We start from the raw sequence: 10,899 nt of genomic DNA, 5'->3' as shown, positions 1-10,899 counted from the left end.
CTAACTATTCTGTCCTCCAACGAAGTGAGGTTTAATTTCCTTAGTCTCTTCTCGTAGCTCATACTTCTCAGCTCGGGTACTAGTCTGGTGGCAAACCTTTGAACCTTTACCAGTTTTGTCCAATGCTTGACTAGATATGGACTCCATGCTGGAGCCGCATACTCCAGGATTAGTCTGACATATGTGGTATATAATGTTCTGAAAGATTCCTTACACAAGTTTCTAAAGGCCGTTCTTATGTTAGCCAACCTGGCATATGCTGCTGATGTTATCCTCTTGATATGAGCTTCAGGGGACAGGTCTGGCGTGATATCAACCCCCAGGTCTTTCTCTCTCTCTGACTCTTGAAGTATTTCATCTCCCAAAGGATACCTTGTATCTGGTCTCCTGCTTCCTACCCCTATCTTCATTACGTTACATTTGCTTGGGTTAAACTCTAACAGCCATTTGATCGACCATTCCTGCAGCTTGTCCAGGTCTTCTTGAAGCCTCAAGCTGTCCTCCTCTGTCTTAATCCATCTCATAATTTTGGCGTCGTCAGCAAACATTGAGAGGAATGAGTCTATACCCTCTGGGAGATCATTTACGTATATCAGAAACGGGATAGGTCCAAATACAGAGCCCTGTGGTATTCCACTGGTGTCTTCACACCATTCTGAGGTCTCACCCCTCACTTTAACTCTCTGCTTCCTATTGCTTAGGTACTCCCTTATCCACTGGAGCGCCCTACCAGTTACTTTTGCCTGTTTCTCCAGCTTATGCATCAACCTTTTATGGGGTACTGTGTCAAAGGCTTTCCGACAGTCCAAAAAAATGCAGTCAGCCCATCCTTCTCTTTCTTGCTTAATCTTTGTCACCTGATCGTAGAATTCTATCAAGCCTGTAAGGCAAGATTTACCCTCCCGGAACCCATGTTGATGGGTTGTCACGAAGTCTCTTCTCTCCAGATGTGTTACTAGGTTTTTTCTCACATTCTTCTCCATCACGTTGCATGGTATACAAGTTAAGGACACTGGCCTGTAGTTCAGTGCCTCTTGTCTGTCACCTTGTTGGTATATTGGTACTACATTAGCAGTCTTCCATATTTCTGGTAGGTCTCCCGTTTCCAGTGACCTACTATAAACTATGGAGAGTGGCAAGCAAAGTGCTCCTGCACACTCTTTCAATACCCATGGTGAGATTCATTCCGGCCCAACAGCTTTTCTCACATCCAGCTCCAATAGGTGCTTCTTGACTTCATCTCTTGTAATTTCAAACCTATCCATGGTCACCTAGTTTGCTGCCACCTCTCCTAGCGCCGTGACTTCTCCCTGTTCTATTGTAAAGGCCTCCTGGAACCTTTTGTTGAGTTCTTCACACACCTCTTTGTCATTCTCTGTGTACCTGTCCTCGCCCACCCTAAGTTTCATCACCAGTTCCCTCACTGTTGTCTTACTCCTGATATGACTGTGTAGTAGCTTTGGTTCGGTCTTGACTTTATTAGCTATATCATTTTCATACCTTTTCTCAACTGCTCTTCTCACACTAACTTACTCGTTCCTGGTTCTCTGGTATCTCTCTCGACTTTCTGGTGTTCTGTTATTACGGAAGTTCCTCCATGCCCTTTTGTTCAGCTCCTTTGCTTTCATACATTCCCTATTAAACCACGGATTCTTCATTTGCTTCTCTGTTTTTTCCTGTCGGACTGGGACAACCCTGCTTACAGCCTCCTGACAGTTTTGGGTGACATAGTCCATCATGGCTTGTACGGACTGGGTTCCGAGTTCTGTGTCCCAATGTATGTCCTATTGGAATTTATTCATCTCCTCATAGTTTCCCTTTCGGTACGCCAGCCCTTTGTTTCCCAGTTCTTTTTTGGGGGTGATAATTCCTAGCTCAACCAGGTACTCAAATCTCAATACACTATGATCACTCATTCCCAAGGGGGGCTTCCGAGTTAACTTCCCTTATATCCGACTCATTTAGGGTAAATATCAGATCAAGCAAGGCTGGTTCATCCCTTCCTCTCATTCTTGTCGGTCCCTTGACGTGTTGACTTAGAAAGTTTCTTGTTGCCACATCCAGCAGCTTAGCTCTCCATGTGTCTGGGCCTCCATGTGTGTCTCTGTTCCCCCAATCTATCTTCCCATGGTTGAAGTCTCCCATGATTCGTAGTCTGGATCCGTTCCAGCTAGCCACAGAGGCTGCTCTCTCTATTATATTGATGGTGTCCAAGTTGTTTCTATCATATTCCTGTCTGGGTCTTCTGTCATTCGGTGGGGGGTTATATATGACTACTACTATAATTTTCTGTCCTCCAGTTGCTATGGTGCCTGATATGTAGTCACTGAAACCTTCACAGTTTTGAATTACCATCTCTTCGAAACTCCAACCTTCTCTTAGTAGCAAAGCTACACCACCTCCTCCTCTCCCTTCTCTCTCTTTCCCCACTGCATAGTAGCCGTGTGGAAACACTGCATTTGTTATGGTTTTTGTTAGCTTTGTTTCTGTGAGTGCTATTATGTCTGGGTTTTCTTCTAGTGCCCATTCTCCGAGTTCACTTGTTTCATTTGTAACCCCATCTATGTTAGTGTACATTGCCTTGAAGCTCACTTTCTTCTGTTCATTTTCTTGTCCCTTTTTTGGCGAGCATTCTGCTGGTGTGGGAAGCTGTTCCGTGGGTGAGAAGATCTGTGAGGTGGTTTGCAGGGTCTCAGAGGTTTTTGGGGTGGGGGGTGGGGGTTTAAGGGAAGGGGGGACAGGTAGGGTGTGGGTTAAGGAGATAGGGGGGACATGGAGGATACGGGGTGAGGGGGGGAGGAGGGATAGGGAGGGTATGGGATGAAGGGGGAGGGGTACATGATGGGAATGGGGAAGGGGTGACAGGGTTAGAATGGGGTGGGGGAAGGGAGGGTTGGGTGGGGGCAGGTAGCGTGAGGGGAAGGGAGGGTTTCTATGCAGAGGCGGTGGTGGTGTTGCCCTCTCCTCTGGTGTTGCTGGGATGGTGGTTTTGGGTTCCCCTCTTGTTTCTGGGACTGTTGTATTGGGGGCTGTGATTTCCTGGTTTTCTCCTCTCTCCCTGCGCTTCCTCCTTGCCTCTGCTGCCCTGGCTCTCTCCTCCTTCGTCCTGTCCCTCTGCAGGAATACTTTGTTGTATCCCTCCATATGCTGCAGACGACTCTTCCTTTCAAGAATATCCTCCTTTGTGGTTTCGTTTGTAAACACCACCTTTATAAGTCGGTTTCTGTCCTTGTTGTACCAGCCCAACCTGAAAGCCTTCTCAATGTTTGTTTCAGCCCCTTCCATCTGTAACCCCTTCAGTAACCCATGTACTGCCTCTCTATCCTTGCTATTCCATTCTTGCCTGTTGGATCCTTCCTGTTCTTTGATGCCTACAACTACCACTGATCTTTTTCTCTCCAGCAGCTGAGTGGTGCACCTTGCTGCTTCCTGTGAGGTAGCAGCTTGCATTGCTACCTCCCTCACTGTGTCCATTGCTTCTGAGCTCTTTTTCAGTATGTCCGCAAATGTTTCAGGTACAGAGGCATTTCCTTCCAATGTAACATTCCCACCTTCCCTTTGGATGATAATCTGATGCTCGGTCTCTTTATTTTTCTCTGTGAGGGATTTGATCTCCTCCCTTGCTGATGTCAGCTCACTTTGCAGATTGTTAATTGTAATCCTCATTTCATGCATCACCCTCCTGAATTCCTCCAGAACTTGGGTTAGCATTCCCTGTGTGAATGATAACATGTGTGAATGTGTGTGTATGTGTGTGTGTGTATGTACTCACGTATATGTGCTTGCGGGGGTTTGAACTCTGGCTCTTTGGTCCCGCCTCTCAACAGTCAATCAACTAATGTACAGGTTCCTGAGCCTAATGGGCTCTATAATCTACATAAGAAACTGTGTATGGAGTCAGCCTCCACCACATCAGTGCCTAATGCATTCCACCTGTTAACTACTCTGACACTGAAAAAGTTCTTTATAACGTCCCTGTGGCTCATTTGGGTACTCAGCTTCCACCTGTGTCCCCTTGTTCGCATACCACCCGTGTTAAACAGTTTATCCTTATCTACCCTATCAATTCCCCTGAGAATTTTGTAGGTAGTGATCATGTCTCCCCTTATTATTCTGTCTTCCAGTGTCGTGAGATGATATTCCCGCAGCCTTTCCTTGTAACTCATGCCTCTTAGTTCTGGGACTAGCCCAATGGCATATCTCTGAACTTTTTCAACCTTCGTCTGGTGCTTAACAAGGTACGGGCTCCATGCTGGGGCCGCATAATCCAGGATTGGTCTTACATATGTGGAATACAGGGTACTGAATGATTTCTTACTCGGGTGTTCCTGAAGGCTGTTCTGATGTTAGCCAGCCTCGCATATGCTGCAGATGTAATTCTTTTTATGTGGGCTTCAGGAAGTTTGGTGTGATATCAAATCCTAGATATTTCTGTCTCTCTGTCTGTTTCATGAAATACTTCATCTCCTATTCTGTATCCGTGTCTGGCCTCCTGTTTCCACTGCCTAGTTTCATTACTTTGCATTTACTTAGGTTGAACTTTAGCAGCCATTTGTTGAACCATTCATTCAGTCTGTCTAGGTCATCTCGTAACCTCCTACTATCATCCTTTGTTTTAATCCTCCTCATAAATTTTGCATCATCAGTAAACAGTGAGAGGAACGATTCTATACCCTCTGGGAGATCATTTACATGTATCAGAAACAGTATAGTTCCAGGGACTGAACCCTCCAGGACTCCAATGGTAATGTCCCGCCAGTCTGAGACCTCGCCCCTCACAGTGACTCGCTGTCTTCTGTTGCTTAGGTACTCCTTTATCCAATGGAGTACCTTCCCTCTAACTCCTGCCTGCATCTCCAGTTTTTTCACTAGTCTCTTGTGTGGCACTGTGTCAAAGGCTTTCTGGCAATCTAAAAATATGCGGTCTGTCCACCCCTCTCTTTCTTGCCTGATTTTTGTTGCCTGGTCGTAGAATTCAATTAATCATTATGAGGCGGGACTTGCCATCCCTGAAACCATGTTGATGCTGTGTTACAAAGTTCTTTCGCTCCAGATGTTCCACTAGCTTTTTTCACACAATCTTCTCCATTAGCTTGCATAGTATACAAATTTGGGACACTGGCTTGTAGTTCAGTGCCTCCTGTCTATCCCCCTTCTTCTATATTGGGACTACATTAGCCGCTTTCCAAATTCTTGGCAGTTTCCCTGTTGCCAGTGATTCGTTATACACTATGGAGAGTGGGAGGCACCGTGTTTCTACTCCTTCCTTAAGTATCAAAGGCGAGAATCCATCTGGGATTATGTCTTTGTCACATCCAACTCTAGTAAAAGCTTCCTTACTTCCCCACTGGTAATCTCAAACTCTTCTAGTGGATCATGGTTAATTTCTTATCTCTGGAGCTTCTTCTTGCTCTAAAATGAAGACCTCCTGGAATTTCTTATTCAGTTCCTATCACACTTCCTTGTTGTTTGTAGTGAATCCGTCTGCCCTATCCTTAATTTCATTACCTGCTCCTCTACTGTTGTTTTTCTCCTGATGTGGCTGTGCAGCAATTTAGGTTGAGTTTTTGCCTTGCTTGCGATGTCATTTTCGTATTGTCCTTCTGCCTCTCTTCTCAACCTGTCATATTCATTCCTGGCACTCTGGTATCTTTCTCTGCTCGCTAGTGTCCTATTATTTCTATAGTTTCTCCACCCTCTTTTACTTTGCTGCTTAGCTAGCCTACATCTCTGATTAAACCATGGTTTTCTCATCTTCATTTCATTGTTTTCCTTTTGGACCAGGACAAACTTGTTTGCTGCCTCCTTAAACTTCTGCGTGATGTAGTCCATCATGTCTTAGGCGTCTTTCCCCTGAGCTATGTTTCCCATGTTATATCTGCTAGGAATTTTCTTATCTCCTCATAGTTTCGCTTTCGGAATGCTAGCGTTTTGTTTTCAGTTCCCCTCCTCGAGTTTAATAACCCTTCTTCAACAAGATATTCAAACCAGGTATTGTGTGTATGTATGTGTGTGTGTGTGTGTGTTTGTGTGTTTGTGTATGAGCATGTGCATGTGCAAGTTTGTGACCATTTGCTTATGTGTATGAGCGTGTGCTTGTGTGTGTATGTGTGAGCGTGTGCGTGTGAACGTGTGTGTGTGTGTGTATCTGTGTACTCACCTAGTTGTGCTTGCAGGGATTGATCTCTGGCTCATTGGTCCCTGTTACGGCCACAATGGGTCGCAACCGGGTTCTTTACTGGTGGAACTAAAGTTCTGGTATCCGGCACCAAGTTAGTAGTGGCTTTCGAGGAGTGAGCTCGGTAATGCAAGTAAAACACAAAGGAGGGGGGTGGCATTGAATATGACACTTCATCAATTATCAATATATTCATATATAATCACTTTCCCATCACCTTATATATAATCCTAAAGTATTATTACACTTAATATATACACAAGTGTCTCTCTCATGGTACACTAAGTGTTCTTCGATGCTCAATCGATGCAGTTTTGTCAACTTCCGTGTTTCCTCAACACACAGTACCGTCCTCAACCAGTACTGGGAAACACCAACGAGTCTACCCTAGCCATGTGCCAGCCTATACACAGTCTCACTAGGTGCTCCTTGTGAACGTCCACGATCGCTCTCCAGCCTGGTGCTGGCAGAGAACATCAGCATTGCTCTGCTGGGCCTCTTCACGAACAAATACAAGGGTAGCGAACCCTTGGCAGGAGCTTCATGCAACTCGCTGGTTACACTCCTCCGTAGCACCTTACTGTCAGTCTTTTCTTCCACTAGCCAGTCCCGGGTACGCCGAATTCCGTCACTGCCACTTCACAGGCAGACAGTAGAACACTACACAGTTCTTCTTCGACGGTGGCTCACTGCTTCCGTAAAGCAGAAAGGAATGGAGAGATATTGGCTGCCCTGGGTAGACTGACTGTTCTCGTACCACAGCAGCCCTACGTCGACTCTGTGGATACAGACACGTCATCAGTACACTGGTCAGTACTTGGGACACTAGGGAACATCACTTACGTACTCTGACATAGACATACAACTCCTCCTATAATAGATGGCGCTGATTTTCTAGGCGCCACCTCACCAGAGGTCAGCACCAGCTACCTCTCGAGCTGACTAGGACAGGAATCTAGCTCCTCTTGCTGGTATAATCCTGTCACCACTAGATAGCGTCGTCCATGTTGTAGGGGGGGGGGGGGGTTTCGGGAGCGGACTCACAGATGGCATTAACGTCGCTGCTCCATGCTCCGATGATGGAGTCGGGTTCGTAACACCTCACCAAAAAGGATTTTGGTTTGGGTTTCTAAAAAAGGAGAAAACAAACCAAATTAATTAGGTGTTCAGATGCGTGATAACGCATCAGCTACTACGTTATCCACTCCTTTGATGTGCTCAATCTGGAGGGGATATTGTTGGAGACGTAGACTCCATCTGGTGAGTCGAAGATTCTTCTGCTTGAACTAGGCAAGGAACTTTAGAGGGTTATGGTCATATCGTACTAGGATGGGATGGCTATTACTGGTTAGGTACACCTCAAAATGTTGAACGGAACTGATTAAAGCCAACGTCTCTTTCTCTATCACGGAATAGTTGAGCTGACTGAGGGTAAACTTTTTTGAATAGTAGGCTACAGGATGTTCCACCCCCTTTTCATCCGTCTGAGATAATATGGCCCCCAGGCCATAATCGGAAGCATTAATGGTTAGGATAAATCTATCCTCAAAGCTCGGGGCATCAAGACCTTCCTCTACTAGAAAATCCCTTTGCTTTGTTCTCCGATCATACCTGCGCTTGGTGGTGGCCTGGGTAGACTAAGGTTTTCTTGACCATCTCCCATGCAGAAAACAACCTGCCTTTATTAGTAGACAGCCAGTCCACCACGTCTACGTCGGTTTCCTTGTCCAGCCAATGGTTTCGTACCTCTTCCAAGGGACCTCTTACAGAGTGGCCATAAATAATTTCAAATGGGGGTATGTCTAGTGATTCATTAGGAACTAATCTTACCGCAAATAGGAGGTAGGGTAGGTCTTCAGCCCACTTACTCTGCCGGTCATAGCAGTAATTCCTCAGCATGCCCTTCAGCGTTTGGTGGAACCGCTCCAAAGCTCCTTGCGACTCGGGATGGAAGGCACTGGATGTAATCTGTTGAATTCCAAGGTCGGCGATCTGTTGGCGAAACAAGCGAGATGTAAAATTTGATCCTTGATCCGTCTGGATGGTCCTAGGGAGACCATATCGGGAGAAGAACCAGTGGAGATGTTTCACAAGTACCTTAGCCATAATGGTCTTCAGGGAGATCGCTTCTGGGTACCTACTAACCCGATCTAATATAGTGAACAGGTACTGCACCCCAGATGTAGAAGGCGGAAGAGGGCCTACTATATCAAGAATGAGGTGCTCGAAGGGCTCGCCTATGGAAGGTATAGGGCAGAGAGGAGCTTTGGGGACAGGCTGGTTCGCCTTCCCCGCTAGCTGGCATGCGTGGCAGGATTTGCAGAAGCGTCGTACGTCCCTCTTCATCTGTGGCCAGCAGAAACACTTAGCCAGACGATGAAAGGTTTTTGAAACCCCACAATGTCCAGCAAATCTGTCGGCATGAGCCATTTCTAACAGCTTAGCTCGGAACACGGCGGTGACGACTATCTGTTTACCTACCTCAGTTGACTGGGGGTATTTTGGTGGGCACCTGCGACACAATGCTTCATTTGACAAGAAATACAGGTCACCTCCTTTCGTAGGAGACTATGGTATCTGCCAGTACTTGTACTTGAGGGTCCTTCCTCTGCTCTTCTATCAGACTTTCTCGAGTCCAGTATTCGGGAACTGGCATCGGGGCTGGTAGGTCTGGTGAAGGGCTCCTCGTAACCTGTGGGGTAGAAGGTGAGTCAAACAAAGCATTTAAATCCGATGGTACCTGGGATTGAGCCTGAGATCTCGTTTGCTCTGCAACAACTGGACTTACATCTTCATTCAATGGATCTCCCATGACCAGGGGATGGTTAGGCAATAAACCTAAGGCCAAGTGATTGGCCAAGATAACCTCAATTCCCTCTATAGGTAGACTGTCCACCACTGCTAACTTACACTCGCCGCTGAAGTATTGTGACTCTAAATACACTTTTATCAAAAGGGCAACGTACAATGTGGAAGGAAAACCGCCTAGGATAACATTTTGTTTCCCATCAACTGATACTCCCTCGGGTAATGATTTCTCTAAAATCAGAGACTGGGCAGCTCCACTGTCTCTGAGTACTACCACGGGCTTACCTGAATGGTCACTCGATACATACCCTTGGGAAGTGTATGGGGCGAACAACTCTTTTCTCTTCTCTAGGCCAGCCACCGGTGGTGCTATACTACTCACCAGCATAACTACCCTACGTGGATCGTTACCAGCACTGCCACAGCACTTAGCAGCCATGTGCCCTCTCTTTCCACTGGTCCAACACACTACGGTCGTCCTTGGACTAATCCTTCTAGGACTACCTGGGGTTGATGTGGCGGCACTATGAGGGACGGTCTTATCCTCTGGTTTATGCTTTGCATAGTATTTCGTGTAGCTCTTTGTGACATACCTAGTAGAAGGCCTATGTGTCAAGATGTATTCCTCAGCCATAGTGGCTGCTGCATTTAAGGTCTCTATCTGCTGTTCTTCTAGGTATGTCTTCAGATCCCCAGACAGGCAATCTTTGAAGTCCTCCAACAGTATGAGCTGTTCGAGTTGTTCTTTCGTCTTCACCTTTCGAGATGCACACCATTCCTGAAAAAGCCGTTCCTTGATGTTCGCAAACTTGGTGAATGTGTGCTCCAAGGTCTTCTTCAAGTTCCAGAACTTTTGCCTATAAGCTTCCGGCACCAACTGATAAGCCATAAGCACTACCTTCTTCACTGCGTCGTAATCACTGGAATCATCAAGGGACAACGTGAAGTAGGCAATTTGAGCCTTCCCAGTCAAGATGGACTGTATCATGATGGTCCAATTCTCCTTTGGCCAATCCAAAGAGGCAGCAACCTTCTCGAAGGCAGCGAAGAACTTTGAAACTTCTTTTTCATTGAATTTTGGGACCACCTTTATATTTCTCACCGGATCGAAACTACTCTTTTCATTTGTTTCCTTCCGACCACCTAATCGTAAGACTTCTAACTCGTGTTGTCTTTCCTTCTTTTCTTGTTTTTCCTTCTCTTTTTCTTCATCTTTCCTTCTTCTTTTCTTGCCTTTCCTTCTCTTTCCTTCTCCTTTTCTTGCCTTTCACGTTCTTCTCTTTCTCTCGCTCTAATTCCAACCGTTTCATTTCCATTTCCTTAACTATTTCCTTTTCTCTCATTGCCATTTCCTTCTCTTTAATTTCCCGTTCTATTTCTAATTTCTTCCACTCCATTTCACGATTTATTTCTAAGGTACGCATTTTGACAGTTAGAAAACTTATATTCAGTTCACCCGCATCACTCTCACTGTCACTGCCTTTGTCTTCCTTTTCAGTGGAAGCCACCATACTTTCCTTTGTACTCTGTGCCTCGCTTTCCTGCTTCTCCCCGGCCTTTAAGTGCTTATGAACCTTCGACAAGATTTCAACACGGGCATCACTCTCACGTACTTTGATCCCTAAGTAAGCACTTACTAGCACAAGTTCCGGCTTTCCCAAATACTTCAATCTAGCAAGACAGTCTTCCTTGTTCAGGAATTCCTGAACATCGTCTAGATTCTCAATGGTTTCTTTCTCTGCCATTTTGTCACCAAGTTGTGCACGAGCACGCAACACACCGCTTTACTTAACACTAAACACTTATAATAACTGAGCACCGCACTCGCCAATACTGCAATTAATCACACTGAGCACCGCACAAGACATGTCACGTCCTAACAAATAACAAATGCGGGAATTATTCAAAGGGGG

General features: G+C 45.9%; 1 protein-coding gene across 1 annotated transcript; it reads right to left on the bottom strand.

Annotated features, from left to right (window-relative positions):
• Positions 1–9,974, bottom strand: LOC138358480 (uncharacterized). Its single transcript, XM_069316472.1, has 4 exons — positions 9,089–9,974; positions 8,731–8,870; positions 7,790–8,524; positions 1–174 (listed from the first exon to the last, which is right to left on the bottom strand). The coding sequence occupies exons 1-4, from the start codon at positions 9,972–9,974 to the stop codon at positions 1–3; spliced, it is 1,935 nt and encodes a 644-aa protein (XP_069172573.1).
• Positions 9,975–10,899: the final 925 nt, after the last annotated feature.

Source organism: Procambarus clarkii, chromosome 83 (assembly GCF_040958095.1).
Source record: "Procambarus clarkii isolate CNS0578487 chromosome 83, FALCON_Pclarkii_2.0, whole genome shotgun sequence".
NCBI lineage: Eukaryota > Metazoa > Arthropoda > Malacostraca > Decapoda > Cambaridae > Procambarus > Procambarus clarkii.
The sequence above is the reverse complement of the archived record's forward strand: the minus strand, read 5'-3'. Positions and strand labels throughout refer to the sequence as shown.

What these genes read in the sequence shown, in the direction of transcription:
- LOC138358480 (XM_069316472.1), bottom strand. Translation starts at nt 9,974, where the DNA reads ATGATACAGTCCATCTTGACTGGGAAGGCTCAAATTGCCTACTTCACG. An exon ending in ACAATACTTCAGCGGCGAGT is followed by an intron (nt 8,871 to 9,088) that starts GTAAGTTAGCAG and finishes TCTACCCCACAG; the next exon opens with GTTACGAGGAGCCCTTCACC. An exon ending in CAGGCCACCACCAAGCGCAG is followed by an intron (nt 175 to 7,789) that starts GTATGATCGGAG and finishes CACATATGTCAG; the next exon opens with ACTAATCCTGGAGTATGCGG.